The following is a 21,179-nucleotide window of genomic DNA, read 5'->3' on the forward strand; positions in this document are numbered from 1 at the left end:
TTTTTGCAGCATGTGCAAATAGCAAATGAGTCAGGAAGGTCTCTCACTGTGGGCTGAAGATGAGGACCACAGGGTTGTGCATGGTGACAAGTCAGAGGTGAAGCACTTTGGACAGCCTTGCTAGAAACATATCTCCTGGCCTTATGGACACAAAGGTGTGATGCTGCAAGGTTCACACAGTTACAGAATGGTTGAGGTTGGATGGAACCTCTGGAAGGTCATCATGTCCAACCACCCTGCTCAAGCAGGGCCACCTACAGCAGGTTGTCTAGGACTGTGTCCAGATGGCATTTGGATATCTCTAAGGATGGAGATATTCCCTGAGCGCTGTGCAGCGTGGGCACCCCAGGGGCCCTTTGGGAATAACCCGTACTGTGGATACAGACACAAGCATAACATCCTTACCATGACCTGGCAGAGCAGTGCAGACAGGCAAAAAACCCACACTGCTGCCCTTTCTAACTGACAGTTCTTCCCAAGCTGGACAGAATTCCGAGAAGAAGGATTAATGATAGATGAGATTTTGCAGAAAGTGTAGTTCGGGGAAATATTCTCCCATATCTAGTAGCAGATTTAATAGCATTGAGTAATGCAACCTAGAAAAACAATAAGCAGTGTGTTACTTTTTTTCAAAGCATTTTCTCACTTTTGTGCATAGGATGCCCAGAGTTAGAAATGTCTCCCTGTTTCTGCAGGGCTCATAGCCTCACCCTAGAATGCAAAACAGTCTGAGATTTATTCATCAGTTCCAAAAAAACCCATCCAACTAGTTTGGGAGTTGAGAGATTTCAATGATGACCCTGGGTTTCTGTTCTACGTTCTCTGTATTTGAACCTTTGGTACTTAGGTGAGTGTGAGGCAATAAATGGGCATTGAAAGCCTGATTCAGGAATCCAGGATAAGACTTGAGGCTCTTTGATAGATAAGTTTATACAGCCAGGTTATACAGGTCAATTGTGGTTGAGTTTGTTTTTTATAAGATAAATATTACAAGATACTTTCCAGAGGATGGCTCAAACATACATGGAGCTTTCTATATCTTTACTCACGTCTTTGCTTCACTGACTTTTAAAATAGGCCAGGGGTTAGTGCGCTAATGGAAGACCTGAATTATTAATTAATTTTTTCTGCAGCTATTCAAAACAGCATTGCGTAAGTTAGGGGTTATAGCAGAAGTAGGGTGCCCTTTCCACTGTCACTGAAGCTGTTTTGAAAAAGGATTCAGGAATCAGTCAAAAGGAAAAAAAAAAAAAAAACACCAAAAAAAAAGTGAGCATTTCTCTGTAGCCTGGTGGGGATTGGGTTCTGGGCTGTGTTCCCCAGGGCTTGTTCAATGAAAAGTAATATTCTGTGGCAATGTACCTTTGCAGTCCTCCTTCCTGGAAAGGTGCCCTTACCATTAGATTTCTGTTCCATAAGAAGAGCGGGAAGGGCAGTGCCCCACATCCTCCAGTGGCTTGGCAAGTCCTGAGGGCACCTACAGATCCAACTTCACCTACTGAGTTGCTCAGTAGAAAACCTAGCTTTTGCCTTCTTAATAAAGGCAAAAGCACTTCTAGGAATGCAGAGATACAGTACATTGGAACCCTGAAAAATTGCTAAATAAAAAATAATAGTCAAGCTCTGTGGAGTTTAGACTTACCTAGTGTTAGGAGGTAAACAAACAAGGTTTTTGGGGATTACAATAGAAAGCTTAGATTTCTGCCTAAACAAGCCCTACTTCATATTGCTTATTTTGCTTCCCATTCCTAGGCACTCAAGAGATCTACTCCTGTAAGTAGTCAGTCTGTATGACCCTGTTGTTGAATCTTTCAAAAAGCCAGACAGGTAGTCAGGGGAACTTAGTCAGCAACTTGCATTAAAATGAGTATATGTGTATCAAGATGGCCAAGAGCTAGTCTGTGTTCAGCAAGCAGAAGTCATCAAACCAATCTCATTTCCTTCTGCAATATGCAAAGAGGTCATATAGAAAGAAATATTATGGGTGGTGTGGCTTAGGTTTAGTGAGGTTATTGACATTGTACCGCATGATATTTTTATAAGCAAGCTACGGATACATGGTCTACAGGAAACGGTTATCGGGTGAGTTTGTAATGACTGTTACACTGGAGGGATAAGTTAAGAGAAGTACAGGGTGCGGCATTGCTCTTATTTTCATTCCTGGATGGATAAATTGGCATAAGGTCTGAATTGCCAAATGTCAGAAAGCAGAATGGGGCTGCAAATACCCTGGAGAGTGTCAGTGTCATAGTTGTGGGATTTAACAGTTGGAAAAGTGGTATGTAAAAATACAAAGCAACTCATCACGATAAATGTGAAATGCTGTGTTTAGATAAGAATACCAAGTGCACCAGTATTATCTCAGTAATGACTGACTGGGCAACAGAATTGCAGAGAAGCAGCTGTATTATGGTGAATCAGAGGCTGAATGTGTGTTTACACTCTCATACTGGTGTGGAAAAAATAAATACTTTAATGAGATGGGTAAACAAGAGTAATGCTGGAAAACAGAAGTAGTTCTTTCTGTTTACTTTATGTTGGCAAATCCTGACCTGAAAGGCTGTGTTGAGTTTTGGGTACAACACTTCCAGGAAGATGTGGGCTACCTGGAGATTTACAAGACAGATGACAGGGCTGGAAAATGTGTGCTACCAGGAAATATTAAAACCGTTGAGAGAGGGTGTCAGGAAAAAGAGAAATGAGATGGTAAACAGTCTTCAAATATCACACAAATAGCTCTGAGGGAGGAAATCAACCTTTGTTCTTTTTTTTCCCCTCTTCTTTTATTATTTTTATTCAATCTCAGCAAAAAGTCAGAACAAGATTTTTAGTTGTAAGAAAAGTGAGGCACTGGGGTGTGTGATATTAGGAGGCTGTGCAAGTTCACAATCAAAGGGTAGGTCTGTGTTTGGGGATAAATTGCACCCACCTTTTCTTTGTCCAGGAATAATTATGCAACCTCACAAGATTCCTGCTATCTTTGTATTTCAATTAATGAATTTCTTTAATTTTTGAGATTTCCAACACCTTGTTAACAACACGGAGGCAAAGAACTAGACAAGAACAATTGTACCTCTTGGATAATGTTGACTGAAAGAGCCCTGTATTTAAATTAGGTCACTGAAACTTATATATGTGTGTGTATGTCTATATATATACACACACATACATACATGCATACATTTTTATATATATATATATATATATCTACATCTTCATTCCATTGATTCAGGCTACATTGCCCAATGTTGTCGCTACAAAGTATAACCCTAAATCAGGTGTACCCAACATGGCCTCGCTTGCTTTAGAAAAGTAATCAAGTTTATGCCCAATCAGCATGAGGAAGTAAATCACTCAGGAGCACTGATAGAAACAAGTATTAGTTCATGCGCGCCAGTACCCTGGGCTATGTAAATCTCTGCTAGAAAAGGGAGGGAGTGTGAGCCAACTGTCCAGATCTCATCTTCCCACCAAAAAAAGACAACACCCAACCCAACTGAAATGGAAAGCAGGGTTTTAGACACCCATGAAAGGTATCATACCACTAAAAGCTGATGCCTGCCATTTTTGTCCAGTATTTCCCTTCAGTAAGAAGTTATTGTCTTCATCTCTGTCCTCCGTGGCCTTGCTTGCATCCCATGGCACTGTGACTCCATTGGAGCACTGGTGTGAGTACAGGCCTTTGGGGTTCAGGCTATCGTTTCCCCACAGAAAGGGATAAAGCACTGAAAGCCTGTCTCAGTAGTAGTATTACGGATTGAACTTGGCCAGCTTTTCTTAAGTTGTAAAAATCACTTGAAATATCTTTCCCTATGGGGCTATATATTCTTCTACAGTTCAACAAGGTGCTTCTGGCAAGATTTTCTCTCTTTCATCTCAAAATGATGGAGCAGGGTACTATAAAATACGGTTTAGTATCCATCTTTTGTCTTGCTTGCTGTTAATAAGGTTGTGGACTTTTAACGTCCAGTAATTGGTGTTGTGGTTAACGTTTGCGTGATCAGGAAAGACAATAGGTACACACCAGTGTTAACAGTCACACCATGAAAGACAGAGGCAAGAGGAAGTACAATAATTGGACACCATAACTTTTCTTTACAGCCTGCTTTCTGGACAGCTTTCTGGTTTACTTCTTGTTTGTTTGTTTTCAATGCTTGCTGTTATTTTTCTTTCCATAGGTTTTCAAAATGAAAATGAGCAGATGACCAAGTTAAGCATCATTTTCCAGAGATAAAAAATGAGTGGGCTAGCTATACTTGGAGAAACACATTAAATAATGAGTTCAGGGTGACATTTTAAAAGAGAAAGGAGAAACACACTATATATGGTCTTTAATACGTGTAAATTGTACATTGTATGTGATGCAATCGGCAGGTAACGCGCACTGCAAAAACTCACTGTCATGTGGGGATTGCGCCTATTGTGTTAATGCTCAGCCTTTTAATTGGTGTAGGTCTGGATCAAACCATGTTGTAACTCCACCATTTTAAATTGAGTTGGACAAGGAGGAATTTGATACTCCTGAATTATAAAGAGAAGTTATTTTATTTCCCTGGTGCTATTTAAAGTAGTAATGATGTAGAAGATTATGTGAGATTTAGCACATGCCCCTTCATTTTAGTGCAGAACAAAACAAGAAAAAAACCTCTGTTTGAAGGATGGCATTTGACTTACTAGACGGCTGTATGTTGTACAAGGTCTTCACACCAGAGGTTTGGCAAAGGGCAGTATTCTATCATATGCTAATACAAGTCTAAATAGAAAATATGCTTGCTTATTCCTTTCCTTTATTTAAAAAATGTACTGCAATCCTCTTACAGTAATAGTAATTCCTGCAGAGCTTTCCATGTTCAAATAGCTTATGCTCATGGTTGGCACCTTAGAAATCTGAGAAGTTTAAGTAAGTGAATAGACACAACGCAGTTTGCAAACATTAATCCCTCAGCAGCTGTGGGCAAGCAGTGTGGGAGGACTGCTCTCTTTACCAGTGCAGGAATATGGTGTTGGAGCAGTTGTTTCCTTTCTGCAGAAAACATCTCCTTTATAGTCACAGCAGAATCTACCACCACTTCCACAGCAGGGAAGCCATTGACACACACTGGTGGACGCTTCTCTCTCAGCAGATGGTAGCCCCTGGTCTAAAGCATTTTGCATTTCAGTAGAAATAACTTCCTACTTCACCTTTGCCTCATGCCCATTTTGTTTCCAGTCTTGGGTAAGGAAGCTGAGTGGAAAGAGCTACTGATATAACACAACACTTTCTTCAAAGTGCTGTTTCTGCCACAGCTTTTCATTTAATTCATTTTCTTCCTAAGAAGCAAGCTTTAAACTCCAGCCCCACAAAACATGGTGGGAGAAGGTCAGCAGACAGCTATAGTCTGTATTTCACCTTCTATTCTGCTGCTGCATTCAGACCAAAAGCCACCCAAGGACTGGTACCTGTGAGCGTCCCAGCTCAGGTCCTCTGCGCTGATCTTCTGTCTCTCCTTACATAAAATGACACTTTCACCTGTAAGAGCCTTTCCTCCAGGTCCCATGGGCAAAATAGGACTGTTTTCATCATCAAACTAGACTGGTACAAACCACATTCCTAGAACTTCTGTATTCCTCTCTTGTTTTCCATTAAGGGAAAAAAAAAAAAGAAAAAAAAAAAACACATTTTTCTTCAAGAAGTAACTCTTTCAATTTCTGCCTAAAAATCCCTTATATTAGAGTTAGCAACCAGAACACCATAATCTGTGTGTGAGCTGTCTTCATTTAGGATCACTAGCAATCACTCATCAAAAAACGTTATTCATATTTTGTTAATTAATGGGAATCACCCTTAGGAAGCAGAATACAAGGAGAATGGTCTGCTTACGTATCAATCAGGTTGCAGTCACTAGAGGTATCACTTCTCGCATGTAAACTCACCCTACATGGTGTCACAGGCACCACGTTCTGTCTCTCCACACTCCCCCTTGCAGGATATTCTTGATGAAATGTTGAGGTGTTTCAAGACACAATTTGTGGGTAAGCCATCTCCTTTCTCAGTATTTATACTTTCAAAGAACATGGTATCTGATTCTTCTGTGTTCTGCCCATGTATGGTGTCATGAGTATCAAACAAGGTCTTTGTGCCAGAGAAAAGCCCAGACTAGACCAAGGCTCTCCTGCAGTCACAGACACATATGCGTGGAAGCTGCGTGTTAAGGTCCCTGCTTCAGAGAAGTGTTTAATTCTAAGTAGAAACTGGCAGACAGCAAGAGAGCCCAGTACAGAATACTAAATAGCTTTACAGTGAAACTCGTGTGTAGGTTGGGTGTTCAACTGCATACTCTGAATCAGGCAAAATCCCCTTTTCCACCATCCCCAGACATCAGCTTTAATTACTAGCTCATTAGCTGTTCTGGTCAGGTCTGTCCTGCTTTCTAAGTGGAAGCTCAGGGAGGATTTCTAGCAGAAGGAGATCATGCCATTATGGAAACATAGACACACCACCAGCCATTCACCTTCAAAACCTTCCTCTTTGCAAAGGCTTGTACTCCTTTTTCACTTCTGTCAGTTGCTTGATTGCCAGCTGACAGAGCAGTTGAATGCATGTATAAAGTGAAGAGGTGAGCGTGGTCTCCAGGAGGCTGTAGGATACTCAGGGCCAAGGTGTTTCAACACATTAACGTCTCCGACTAGTTTGTGGGCTGAGCTCGGTTCCTCGTCAGTAGGACAAGAGTCACCTCCTCGGCTGCCTTGCCTGTTTTGGTGAAGGAGGACCTCTGTATTTTTCACGTTTGAGATGGCAGGGTGAATAGAGAGGTTCTGCCATGATAAAAAAACAAAAGAACCACCACTACCCCCCTCCCCCAACTGGTTCATTGCTATAGTGCCATTTAAAATTTTCCTTATTTTAAAGACATTTGAATGTTTGAAATATACTCTTGGTGTATCAAGCACTGCATAAAAACTTTATTCCCTGAAGAGGCCAAATAGCAATTCCTAATTCTCTCCAAGAAGGTCTGGGACTTTGTAGTTGCTCTAGCTTTTATGTGCATGTGATTGAAGAAAGAGTCTCCCAGCTCCCCCTTGTGTGGATTCTCTACTCCTGCTACGTCAAGCAGAAAACAAATGTCATTTGTGCTGCTTTTGATCAGACATTTCCACAATGCTTTGCTGCTGGAAAGCAGAATAATACTGTCACAAATTTTAAATTAACAAAACGTGCCTAGAAGGGATTGGTAGCTCTTGCTCATCTGATTAATGCTGGGCTTGTAAAGTCTGTTCTCCAACAAAAAGGGCAGCAAATGCCCAAGTGAGAGATGTTAAAAACAGAGACTTTCCATTTTAGTGGGTCTCTGTGTTTTAGTTGTAATCTCTTAGTGAAGCACCCAGGACCAAATCACAGAATCAACCAGCATTAAGGGAGTGGAATTAGGTTGTATCTGTGTTCATTTTTAATTAGATTTGAAATGGCTATCTCACTGCAGTGAAACAAGCAACTGAGTCAGTACCTTTCCCTCAGGCCTTATTACTGACAACAACCTTAGCATAGATCTGCATATTCAGCAGCCAGGTGGATAGGTGTTATGTGTTGGGAAATACAGGCAGGATTTGAAAAACACAGGATATCTTTTGTACAACTCAATTTTTGCTCTCGAATTGGAGGAGTGGGGCACTTTCTAAAATGTCCATGTTCTGGCAGGAGTTCTTTGATGTAGCTTTTGTCTAACAGGTATCGTCTTGTGATAATATTTGGCTGCTCAACAGTGGAATCAAGGCAGCACAGGTACAGCAAGTACATTCTGTGCCACATGATGTATTTTTATGGTTTTATTTTTCCCTTATGTACATTTCTATTCCTTCAAGCTGTGCTCTGAGACATCTCTAATTTCAGCATTCTGCCTGTCTCATCTAATTCAATTGTAAGAGTTTCTGGGCAAGGACCATATCTGAATTCTGCTTTCAAGTTTCATTACACAGCAGTTCTACAAAGTGATCTTTTAAAAAAGTGTCATGATGAGGGAAGGAACTTTGCTTAACCAGAGGGATCTCACATTTGAGAAGAGCATGTCCTCATCTCCCAAGCCTTCACCAGTACTGTGCCCACAGGCACTCCTGCCTCCATGTGCTCCACCTCCACTGGAAATGATCAGTGTGATAGCAGATTTTGCTCAGGGTTTCCATTAGCTGGTAGAGGTTGTTATTCTCTTTATTTCACTTCATCATTTTCACATTTGTTTCTCTTTCAGGTGTGAACAGAAAAGTTACCTATTCCCTGGCAGACTCCGCAAATGGTTACTTCTCAGTTGACCGGTCATCAGGAATCATTATTTTGGAGCATCCACTTGATAGAGAGCTTCAGTCTTCCTATAACATCAGTGTAAAGGCCTCAGATCAGAGCATTGTGCTGACCTTGTCCTCGTTTGCCACCATTACCATTACAGTGCTAGACATAAATGACAACCCCCCTGTATTTGAAAGAAGAGATTATCTTGTTACGGTACCTGAAGACACTTCACCTGGCACTGAGATCCTTTCTGTTTTTGCTACAAGCCAAGACATTGGTACTAATGCTGAGATCGCCTATCTCATCAGATCAGGGAATGAGAAAGGGAAATTCAGGATTAACTCAAAAACAGGTTTGTAAAGTGGCTCTTACTTGTAATGCAAAATGAAAGCATCAGAAAAATGTGAATGCTTTGGAGAAAGCTCTTGAACCACAACGTTTCCAAGGACAGAGAGTTGGAGTTTGTCAATATGGAATTAGTTGCACAGTTAAAAACCAATTTTAAGTTGGAGAGTGATGTAAATTACGGTCACACTTAGCTGCCCCAGCTCAAGTGGAGAATACTTTTCTCCATTAGTGTGTTTGTTGAAGTCAATGTAGATGTGACAACCCATTAGCCAAACTGTGCATCCCTTACAGTTATGAACACTTGCAATGTTTACCTGCTTACCAGCTGAGTAAAGCCTCAACAGTCTGGACCTTAGCGAGCATCAGACAGTGCTATCAGGACCAAATAGCTGGCAGTCCCAACATGTCAGGTGGTGACTGCCATTTAGACAGCTGTATATATCTTCACTGACTTGGGTTGCTCCTTATTTGTGTTGTCTGACAGTTGACTGTGGTTTGGGTTTTTTGGGGTCGTTTTTTTTTGAGTTATATATGACAAATGTTAAAAACATACTGCTGCTTTTTTTTAAGAAATACTAAGAAAAGCTGCCTTATTTGGTCCAAATGGCTCATTTTCTTTGAATTTCCTTAGTGGGATATATCCTTTATCCTTACTAAGGTTTTAATCCATCAACAGTAAGCTATGATTCCCCTGTGCTTCCTGTAGTGCATATTCTTATTCTCATAACATTCAGGATGACCAGTACAAATCTGCCAGCAGAACTTCAGAGCAAAATATTCTTAATTTTGAAAGCTGAAGGCAACAGTTGTTTGAGTGCAGTTGTAGTAAGCAGTAACCTGAAAAATTTCAAAATGATGCATTCTATCATTTATATTACTGTGTGCAAAAATCTCTCTCCACTCTGCAGAGGCCAATGCCTTACATGTAAGGGACTTAACGTAATTGTGTGTTGTCTGTTATCTTCATAATGTTGATTAGTGCTAACAAAATTTAAACATAAATACGTCTAGACAGTGATACTTAACTTCACATTTGACAATGAAGCCAAGGAGATAAATCAATAAAAACCCATAATGAAGCTTAATCACACAGGAAAAAAAAAAACTATTTATTATTCATTAATGTGTGACAGCTCCATTATTATCGGTTTAGAGGCAGGAGCTCAGTTTCCAGACAGCTGGGTACTGATGTAGCATGCCTGATCAGGGCTTGAAAAATAATGCCCTTCACACCATTTATCAGTGGGAACTCTCTGCTAGCCACTTGGAAGTGTCTCCTCAGGGCTCCTGCTTCCAGCAAGTCATGCTGAAAGGTAGGATTCATTTGGAGAGAGCCCAGACGAGATTAAGAAGAATGATCCAAGGTTTATAAAATGTGGCTTACCAGGAAGGACTGAAGGAATTGAGGCTGTTTAAGCTAGAAAAGAGAAGACATGCTGTTAGTATTCAAGCTTGTAAAAAGTACCTATGAAAAGGAAGAGAACGAACTGTTCTCCACGCCCACTCATGAGAAAAGAAATTGTGAATGGGCTTAAATTGCATTTGGATTAAATTGCATTTGGATTATTTCGGTTAAATGATAGGAAGAAATTCCTCACTGTAATGATTATTGAGTACTCAAATACATTTCCTAAGAAGGTTAGGAAACTGATGTTGTTGGAGGTTTATAAGAACATTAGAGATGAGTACCTTCAAGAATTATTAGGTTGGGCAACAGTTGGACTAAATGACCTTTAAGCCACATACATCCCTGCTTCTGATGGGTTTATGTTGAAAAGGATTTAGCTTACCAAGGTTAAGGATTTGCTTTTGAGCCTTTCCTGCCATGCCCAGTATTACTTCCTTCAAGGCATCACTAGTAATCTGTACACAACCCATCTGCCCTTCTTGTTCAGGTTGTGGGTACATGGGAAATGAGTGGAGGGCTTGCATAAAAAGCATTTCTGTCCTAGAGGGCGTCTGGGGGCACAGAGTGAGTCTAGTTACAGAGAATCTTAGTTTTGATTGTGTGGTGAGGGAACCCAAAATTTTAAACCTAGCTGGATGGGGAAATCTCTGTTTAATCACATAAATGATAGACAACTGATTTCTCAAAGGTATTCATACCCCATTCATTTGTATTTAATTCATGAGAAGTTAATTATGTGGGAGTGAATTTCTGTTGACTTGTCAGGGCTGATTTCCAGAGTCAGCATCCAGTTCTCCCACAGGCTCTGTGCATGAGCCCAGGCAAATGGGTGGATATGGCCCCCGCTTCTCTGTTTATGGTACTGGTATCACAAAAGCTATTTTCATGAGAAACCATTCATTGCTTCATGCCTTGTGAAGGTCCTTTCTGCAGAGGCAACCTAAGTGCAACTGGCATCATTCTTTAATCAAACGACAGCAGTAGAGACCTGACCAAATATTTTTATTGTATTGGGCAGGGTTATAGTTAGAACAACATCTTTTGTATGTGCGTGCTGTACTGTTTACAGCAGTCAAATCCCTTAGTGCATAGCGTTATTTGTTTTTTCACTGGCTGTCGACATTCCCTCCCTTGCTTCAAAGGAGCGATTTCCATTTTTGAAGCTTTGGATTATGAATCGTGTAAGGATTTCTACTTAGTAGTGGAAGCAAAAGATGGAGGTACTCCAGCCCTGAGCGCTGTTACGACTGTGAACGTAAATGTGACAGATGTTAATGACAACGCACCAAAATTCAGCCAGATGGTCTACAGCGCAGTCATCAGCGAGGACGCCGCCATCGGTGATTCGGTGATAATGGTGAGTGAGGCTGTGGGTGGCATTTAAGAGGGATGAAGCCCTCTGCCACGTGACCTTTAATAAAATACTGCTGCACCAGTTAATAATGATGACACTGCATCTTGAATCACCCAGACTGTTCTCTTGTCAATGTTCTGCATCTGCTGCTGCTTTCCAGACTGCTGGCAGTTTTTTCCCCTAAAGAAAGTAGTAGTAGCACTGACTTTTAACCCCGATATGCTGTCAAAGAGCAATGGCATGATTAAGGCATTGCATTTTGTGAGGCAGCTAGAAACAAGTGGGTTTTATTGGAAAGGCAGAATTCAACTTTTCAGTGAAATACATAGTATTTGTGTCGTGTAGTATTTCTATCTATTTAGTCTCATATGCAATGTTCCATACACAAGCCTCACAATACTCTCATCTTGGAACTTGTGACCCAGAAATAAATGGTTATATGGACTATTAAAATTAAAATATTGTATGTGTTTTAAGGCTAGAATTTTGAAAAGGTCCAAGAGAAGCCTCTTATCAAAAGCTGATTGACTTGATGCTGTAGAGGCGTGCAGTTCAGAAATAGCTGGTGTGATGGAATATGAAGTCTTACTTTTTGGGGTGTTGAGCAATTAATGTAGCATATGGATGGCTTAATATTTGTTTTGCTAATTTTGCCTCTTCTCTCCAAAAAGTTGATAGCAGAAGATCTGGACAGTCCTTCCAATGGCCAGATTCATTTTTCTATAGTGAATGGGGATCGAGACAATGAATTTTCAGTTGATCCTGTTTTGGGACTCGTGAAGGTTAAAAAGAAATTGGATCGAGAAAGGGTAAGACACCTGGGACTTCTTAACTTACAATGACTTACAGATGTGTATTGATTTCAACTCTGCTGCTAGCTTGTTTTGAAGAAGCTTCTTTGTACTTTGCAATTATCAGCTTAACATGCTCCAACAGGTCTTTCTAATGTTGTTCCACTTCTTCCCACTCCAAGCCTATCCCCAGTCCTATCTACAAGCCAACTGCTCTGCTGGCGTTCCTGTCCTGCACCAACACAGCAGCTGAGGCCACACTGGGGAAAAAAGCAACCCTGGATTTCTCCTGTGGTGCCACCAGCAGCTGTTGCTGTGTTAATGAGCTGCCTCCTCTCCCCCGCGCGTGCAAACACACACGTGCAGTGGTGTGTGCAACGGAGTGATTACAACATACTCCAGATTGTGGCACCAAGCACCGAGCTGAGACCTCAGCCATTAATTAGCGCTCTGCAAAACATGTCACTGGGGAGGAGATGTTATGAAGTGGCCAGGCTGTACCAAGAGTGAAAGAGTGCTTCATTAAACAGATTCTGCTGCTTTGTTTGCTCACTAGATTCATTCAGAGTGATTTATCACCATTTTGCCATAGCTAGCAATTAGCAGCTTTGGGAAAAAAAAAAAAAAAACAAACAAATACAGTTGCCTGTGCTACTAGCAGGGCAGGAGAGTGCTACATGGCTTCAAAAGTCTTGCAACACATAAAGAAATCCCTGCATTCTGCCTCTGAGCAGTGCATGCACTAAACTGGGGAAGCTGACTGCTATCCCCAGAATGTGGTCTCAGCTGGAAAAGCTCTCTACTGGAAGCAGGGCTACTGCTTAAAACAGTGGCAAATATCCTTTCTGTATTATCACAAAGGCAGGATTAAATTGGCGGTGTCTGGTGGCAGAATGACTTTACTGCAGATTGTCGAGGACAGGGAAGTAACAATGGCTGTGCATGTTACAAATTTGCCGTCATATATTTTTCTTAACTGTCACAGGCTCAATTTCTTAATATGATTTTGTTTCATTTCTGAAGTCTACTCAGGTACATCTGCATTCAGACACACATATTCACCCACACCGGTGTGTGCATGTTTAATGCCAGCTCTGTTGGAACTGCATTTTCCAAAGTTTTCCTATGTTAAAATAAGCTGTGATATTGTCTTTTTCTTTGCTTCCTTGGCACATTTCCTAGACACAGGTGTTTCTTACCCCTTCAGGGAAATCGATACATGATGCCCCATCTGCTGTAGATCCCCAAAGGTAGTGCTGACTCCCAGGTTTCAGTGGTTTAAGGAACCTCATTTCCAGAGCTGTAATCACATAGAAACCATGATTTTGCCATCTACCTTTCAGGGGTGGATGGAAATGAAAGCAAACACATACAAAAATTGGGAAAGACACCACAAAACTGTTGATCTTGACTTTTAGCTAGCAGTAGAAATTACAACTCAAAAGAGGAAAAAAAGAATCTTTAATTCTCTGTCTCAGTTTCTTGGCTTTCCATAGTTCAGGATGCTTCCTTCCTCCTCTGCCACAATGCCACCACCAAATTGCAGTCTTTCTCTTCCCTACAATCCCAAAAAAACTTTATTATTTATGTATTTCCTTTATCTTTAGGGTGGTCCCGCATCCCAGAAGAGCCCCGTTGTTCTATACACTGAGCCTGTACTCCTCTCTCCTGCCCAAATGGCTTTTATTTTTCAAGTGGCTTTGAATTTCTTACCACCCAAAAAAAGCACCTTTAACATTACTTCATTCCCATCTGCAGGGGCATGTTTCTTTCCCTTTCCAGCCCCACACCGAGAGGCTGGAGCGTGGTCTTTTATCTGGCATGCGTTTTGCCCCCATAGAAGGATTCATGGACAGATGTGTCAGCACCATTCCCTGGGGAGCATGGAGCGATATACAGTGAAAAGCAGTTGTAAGACGTGAGGAGGCTGACGTAAGGATGCAGTTCATAAAACCAAACTGTCATCCATAAGCTCTGCATAGACAGAGCTTTTACGAATTGTCACATATGCTCACACCTCGGGCATGGGCACATATGTGCATGGAGGGACCACGGGTGGTGCACTGAACTGTCCACACCGTGCTGAGTAGTTTGTGGCTGTTGCAAACAAGTATGCCCAAAAAAACCTTTATCTTCTACTGCATGATGGATAATATCCTGTTGCTACAGAGGCTGTTTTGTCCCTAGTAGTCCCAAATGCTTTCCAGTGTGTTTGAACCAACTGCCTGTGAACTTTTTCTTGGTTCTCCATCACCATGTTAAAAACACTGTATGTCAAACTGAAGTTGGCTCTAATAAGCTATTTATATAATATCCTGGAAACCAACCGTAAGATAGATAGAATCAGGTCACATATCCCAGCTGACACCTATGAGAGCTGAAAATATTAGCTACAGTAGTAATGGCTGAGTTTGGATATTATCCATCATTTATTTTTTGTCTGCCCCTCTGTTTCAGGAATGCATCATCTGATACAGTTATTTTTATAGAGTGAAGCTGTTATGTTTGTTGATAGCCTTGTAAAACAGAAGTTGGGACACACTGTGGCAATAAACAGGATAATGTTATGCTAAGGGCAGGGAAGGTAATGAGGCCAAACAGCTTTCCTTAGAATATGGTAGGTGGTGCATTGGATGTAAAAAACATGGGTTAAAATTTAGGACCGCTTTCATAATGATTTAATGTTTTCACCTTTTTGCAGATATCTGGTTATTCATTAGTTATCCAGGCAAGAGACAGCGGCACTCCTCCTTTGTCTTCATCTGTGACAGTCAATGTGGACATTTCCGATGTGAACGATAATAGCCCTGTATTTACTCCAGCGAACTACACAGCTGTAATTCAGGTAAGTTTATCCAAAACTTCAATGACTTTTAAAATAGGAAAGCATTTGGTTTCAGTTAAGTAGCTTTTGATGATTTATCTGCCAAGATGTATCGAGTGATCTTATTTGAAGAAAAGTATAAACACATCTTAATCTTAAGTCTTCGGTAAGTTTCTGTTTGATGAGGCTCTTTAAACCACAGCATCTGTCACGCATTTTACCGTTCATCCCTGTTGCACCAGAAATTGTACTCTGCCATAAAAAAGTCTGAGCTGGGATGAGCTCGCACTTCTTTGCACCTTACTCAGAGTGAGAGTCATAGTGGTTAGGCAGTCCTGATCAGACACAGTATCGGGAGAACTCATTGGTCCCTGGAGATGTGGTGGGTACCTCCATCTCTGCCACCGGTCTCTGCATAAGCGGTGCTGAATAAATGCTGCTTATGAAATGCCATTTTGGGCAAAGAGCATTCAGTTGAACATTCTCGATAGCATTATGTGCTGCTTGATGTTTGTGGCATGTGGTATAATTTTAATCCTTTTCTTTATATGCTGTGTATACGTATAAAGGAAAATAAACCAGTGGGCACAAGCATTTTGCAGCTGGTGGTGGCAGACAAAGACTCGTTTCACAATGGCCCCCCTTTTACCTTCACTATCCTCACTGGCAATGAAGAGGAGGAGTTTACGCTGGATCCTAATGGCGTCTTGAGATCTGCAGTCATCTTCAAGCACATGGTTGCAACCGAGTATGTGCTCTGCGTGCAGGTACAGCTTGATTTTTACATGTGCACAGAAACAAAAACCCTCATAGTGGTAGGTCATCTGTACATTGTCTGTATGGGTTGGTTTTAATTGACTGTATTCTATAAGTAAATAACATGCATTCCAGTTTACAAGTGCACAATATGGTGTGTTTCCTTTGATGTCCTTAAACCTAATTTCATATAAATAGGTAGCCAGCCACCTTTCCAATTTCCTGTGCATGAAATGGATTTTCAGAGCAGCAGCCGTTATGATTTAAGATTTTCATCTTTTTTTTTTTTCTGTAGCTAAGCGAGGAAAATAAGCAAAAATGCATTATATACATATAAATAAACTGCAGAAAGAGTGACAGCAAAATATTGTTCTAGGATGGAAAATCACTTTTGCTTTTAAGTCATAAATCTAATCATAAATTTTTGGAAGCCTATCAAGAATTCATGAAATCACAATTCCAAGGTCAACTTAGCTTTTAAAGAATGTGAAAATAAGACATGCAATAGAAGTCCACCTCAAACTTAGCTTTAGAGTCATTGTTGAGGAACTTTGTAACCACGGTAATTCTGATTACAAAAAAAACCCATAAATCCAAAAGTAATTTGTCCACATTTTTCAGGCCTGCCAGAGAAAATGTAGTAGAGTTCAGTAAATATGCAAGTCTGGGGAATGAACTACACCTCTTCACTCAAATGGGACATAGTCCTATAATCTAAGCCTGAAATGCAGGCTTCCTCCACTTGCTTTACTGAGGTTGATTTCTCTATATTCTTTGTAGCAGTAGCATCCTCAGTTAGTTGTAATCCAAAAAATATAAGCTCTGATGCCAATCAACAGTTCAAATAACAGTAATATTTTACAAGTTTGCCATTTAATATTCCTGCAACCCATTATTTTTTTTTCCGAGCCTTGTGGGAAGATAAAAAAAAACCCTCACCTTTCCTTCTTACTGTGCCTTCATCCTAAAACATCCTGCTTTTGGGGCAATTTCCTAGCCAAAGCTCCAGTATAGCCAAAATTGGGCTTGGGAATTAAATTTAAGCAGTGTCTTCTAGCTATATTGATCCAGCTATGTCATACAAATGAAATACTAGACAGACCACGATGTCTGAGATGCCCCAACATGTTCAGAAAGCAACACTGCTGGATTGTGGGGGCCTAGTTCCTCTGAGTATTATTTTCTTTAGGCATTTCTTCAATTAAAACGTATTTTATGGTTTCCTGTTGTATACAGACCATAGAAGTGTTTATTTCCATTCATATGTGCCAGAGGGCTGCTTTCTCCTTTCCACCATCACGTACCTCCTCACTCTTATGTTTATTAAAAAGTAATTTTAAAATTGAAAGTGTAATGGGATGTAATCTCTATACATGTATGTGTGCATGTTTGTGCACACATACATAAAATCTTTTCTTAAATACTCCACCCAGCCTTTTCAGGAGTGAGGATTAATGATTTTTAGAGTGTCTTAGAGTTAGTAACCCTTTCCCAGGAATGTCCATATTACTGTTGCCATCCTGCCTTTTTTTTTTTTTTTTTTTCCAGCTTGTAAATTTTCCTCCCCGTGTCCAAACACAAAGATCTTTGAATGTGTGCTACATCCCTGCCCAGTGGTAGTTTAGTCTCCTGTTCTTCTCTGGAAGAAATAAATGTGTGGAACAGCGTATCTTAATAGTGACTTCAATGAAACATTTTTCTTAGTGCAGGAAAGGACACTGATTCGAGTTTGCACACCTTTCTGTCAAGATGGCCTTGGGTCTGATGTCATACTTGCTCTTTTACTCTCTATATAAAAGTGCAAATTATGCTATCATACGTGCTCTGGGTCATGCAGTCATCTGTCCAAGTGCGATGCTGCTCTCGTATTTTATTGTTCATAGCAGCACAAGCACCCTATTTCAGTTTTGGAGGGTGATAAATTTTATTTATTTCAAGCATGTTTCTTGACTGCTTCAGGTAAAGTAGTAGAGAGTGCTGTAGAAAAACTCTGAACTCCCTCACATCCACACAAACTAAGGAGAGTCTGAAACACTATGGAGCACACCAAGCTGTACAGAAACTGGTGCTGCTATTTCACTGGGCTTCAGTCTCTTTTCCAGGGTAGAAGTGAGCTCAAACTCCACTCGGTGCAGAATATACCACAGTCAAATGGTTCTGTTGTGAAGAGGACAAGTGATAGCTGTGGGATCCTGGGAACATTTCAGTTTGAGTAATGAGACATTCTGCTGACACGTTTCTCTCTGCAATCCACTTAGATGAGATATCTGTGCTTCCCTAAAGAGTTTGTAAGTTCCACTGCTAGAAATGGCTGAGATGTTTCTTTACATATGTATTTTGCAAATGCATTTGGGAAGTTCTTTTGGGAGGTCTTCAGAATTACTGATGATGTGAAAATATATATAGCAAGAAGTTATGGTCGGCTGTGTTGTATGTGTGTTTTATTTTGGTTTTTATTTTTTTTTGTTTTTATTTTTTTTTTTCTAAATTACATTAGGCAAAGGACTCTGGGAAGCCTCAGCAGGTTTCCCACACCTACATTCAGGTGAGGGTTATTGAAGAGAGCATTCACAAACCAACTGCCATTCCACTGGAGATTTTCATTGTCACCATGGAAGATGATTTTCCTGGGGGAGTCATTGGGAAAATTCATGCCACAGATCAGGATGTGTATGATGTCCTCACATATACACTAAAATCAGAGCAGAGAAGTTTGTTCAAGGTCAACAGCCATGATGGGAAGATCATTGCCCTTGGAGGGCTCGATAACGGCAAGTATGTCTTGAACGTCTCTGTCAGCGATGGCCGGTTCCAGGTACCCATCGATGTTGTGGTCCACGTCGAGCAATTGCTACAAGAAATGCTGCAGAACACCGTCACCATCCGTTTTGAGAACGTTTCCCCAGAAGATTTTGTGGGCCTTCACATGCATGGGTTCAGGCGTACCTTGCGAAACGCAGTGCTCTCCCAAAAACAAGACAGCCTGCACATCATCAGTATTCAGCCGGTGGCAGGCAGCAATCAGCTTGACATGCTGTTTGCAGTTCAGATGCACAACGGTGGTTTCTTTAAGCCTGCCTATTTGATTCAGAAGCTTACCAATGCAAGGAGACACTTGGAAAATGTGATTCGTATTTCTGCTGTCTTGGAGAAGAATTGCTCTGGACTGGATTGTCAGGAACAACACTGTGAGCAAAGTCTATCTATTGATTCACATTCTCTGATGACCTATAGCACGGCACGAATTAGTTTTGTGTGCCCCCGCTTTTACAGGAATGTGCGCTGCATGTGCAATGGTGAGTACCACTCCCTCTTCCCCTCCCGTCTTTACGCATTATGCCATAGGATTGGTTTTATTCCTCTGATGCAGATTAGAAGGGGCATTTCCATTCAGTCCATTAAAGCATGACTGGCTGATGTATTGTGGGAATTGATTTCTCAGGCTTGGGAAGAATTGTTCATGTTTACTGATGTAAATGCAAGTTGATGAACTTTGGCCTTTTACGACAAAGACCGCTTTCCTGGTGGCTCCGTAATCAGAGCCATCAACCAGCTTCCAGGGGAGGGGAAGGGAGAGGAGATGGAGGGATGTGTTTTCCCACCCCCTTGGTGCCACCACTGGAATAAAACCTGGAGTGTGACTGTAGCAGGACAGGCTGGTCTGCAGCGATGCTCCAGCAGCCTCCGAGGAAGAGGACCCCTGACCTAAGCAGTGCAGGTGGGAAAGACTTTTCCAGTCCCTTTTTTGCAGAGAGGCATAGAAACCAATGAAGTATTTTGTTAAATAACTTCAAGCAAGCACTATTCCTGAATTTTAATGCTACAGTAGGTGACAGGGTGGGGTTTTTCGGCTGGGTTTTAGGCTGTTCCGCATTTTGGCAGAGATTTCACATGGGCATATATGATAAAGAGACTTGAGAGCCAATCTTCCTTATGATTCTGCGCTTGGAGTATAAAACCTCAGGCAGTTATAATAATAGTTCTGTTTCTTTTGTTTGCCAGGCTATTTGCTCCTCATTCCACTTCATTTAAGAGCAGAGAAAAAAGCTGCTCTCAAATAAATGCATCTAAGGCTCCCTCATCTAAAGCACACACACACACAGAGCAGGACAAGAATTCAGCAGCTGCGTCTCTCAGTAACCAACCTTTGTTTCTGCAGCAGTCAGCAGGACTTCGTGTCTTGCCATCGACTTCAGTGAGGATGAAAATAGGCATAAATTGAATAAAACTTAACCAGCAATCATTGTCTCCTGTGGCACGTGAATAATAATGCCACAGAAGTTCAGTTCTGTAAAAATATCAGAATTCTGTATCTGAGGTATTGTCATGTGCATTCAAGAGAAGACTATCTAGTCAATTTTTAGGTAATAGCCTTGTAAGTTTCAAACAGATGTATCTATTATAACAATAGTTGGTGTTTTGTTACACATGAAAGGCTCTGAAATAAAGGATTTTCACAGGTTTAAAAGGGACAATGCTGCAATATCCTCCAGACGAGTCCAGGAGCCAGTGCAGGAGCACTGTCTGCAAAACACTTTTATAATTTCTAAGCCATAGCTTTGTGTCATATTTGTACCAAGAAATCACAAATCCTCATCTCCATGGGGATGCGATAGCCCTCAATGTCAGAAATTGGTTTTCTGGCAGCCAAAGTTTTCACTGTTTATAATTTCATTTCACTACTTATTAAAGTCAATCAGAATGTATTATTCCCTTCACATACTAATAGTAAATGGATCTGCCTCCTAATCCCTTGCCTTAGCTCCAAAAAAAAAGGACTTTGCAATGCAGTACATTGACCCAGCAGCTGATCCAGCAGCTCTCACCCTTTTCCTCCCTGCACATCAAGTTTGCACTGGAAGCACAAAAATTCAGCTGGGACAGCAATTTCCGAATTTTTCTGTCATGTACCAGTCAATCCTCAAAATGGATGGCAGGCTGCTGGAAAGGCAGTGTGGTTTTGCAGACTGTCTGTGGTCCCTAGCCTCTGAACCATTTATCATGGACTCGGCTGCTGTTTGGGAACAGTTGCAACAGGCAGCTTGTCCTGGTCCAGCTGGAAACCGGGCTGGGTTCCCACAGCTCCCGTTCAGTCAGTATGTGCGGATTTCCCACGGGTGATCCAGAAGGCTTGGGGTGGGGTTGTGCGTGTCCAGTCCCCCATCCAGCCTGTAACAAAAAAGTGTCCAGAGCTGCTGATTTAAATATAGCTACCAGAGAAGTTAAATCCTTGGTGCCTGTTACTCGCACAGAGATGAGAGATCTTGATGGGAAGTAAAAAAAATCTGTGCTTTGCTCTTCCCCACATGAGTTAATGCTTCAGTCTCTTTTACTGCTTTTAATTAAAGGAGCCACAAGAAATGGCTTGGTATTTAGGTGAATACACAGGTATACACTGTTTTATCGCATAGGAGGTAACACAAACTTCTGAGGGTATA

At 41.1% G+C, this 21,179-nt stretch overlaps 1 protein-coding gene across 1 annotated transcript in view; it reads left to right on the forward strand.

The window, feature by feature from the left end:
* Nucleotides 1–19,037, forward strand: part of FAT3 (FAT atypical cadherin 3) — a gene marked incomplete at its 3' end in the record, with an annotated part of 64,039 nt that extends 45,002 nt beyond the window's left edge. The window contains exons 9-14 of the mRNA XM_010076102.1: nt 8,223–8,612; nt 11,159–11,373; nt 12,042–12,179; nt 14,863–15,006; nt 15,555–15,752; nt 18,239–19,037. Coding sequence (XP_010074404.1) covers nt 8,223–8,612; nt 11,159–11,373; nt 12,042–12,179; nt 14,863–15,006; nt 15,555–15,752; nt 18,239–19,037 — 1,884 coding nt within the window. The remainder of the gene's footprint in view (nt 1–8,222; nt 8,613–11,158; nt 11,374–12,041; nt 12,180–14,862; nt 15,007–15,554; nt 15,753–18,238) is intronic.
* Between the last annotated feature and the right edge of the window lie 2,142 nt (nt 19,038–21,179).

This window comes from Pterocles gutturalis, unplaced genomic scaffold (genome assembly GCF_000699245.1).
Source record: "Pterocles gutturalis isolate BGI_N339 unplaced genomic scaffold, ASM69924v1 scaffold12813, whole genome shotgun sequence".
Classification (NCBI taxonomy): Eukaryota; Metazoa; Chordata; class Aves; order Pterocliformes; family Pteroclidae; genus Pterocles; species Pterocles gutturalis.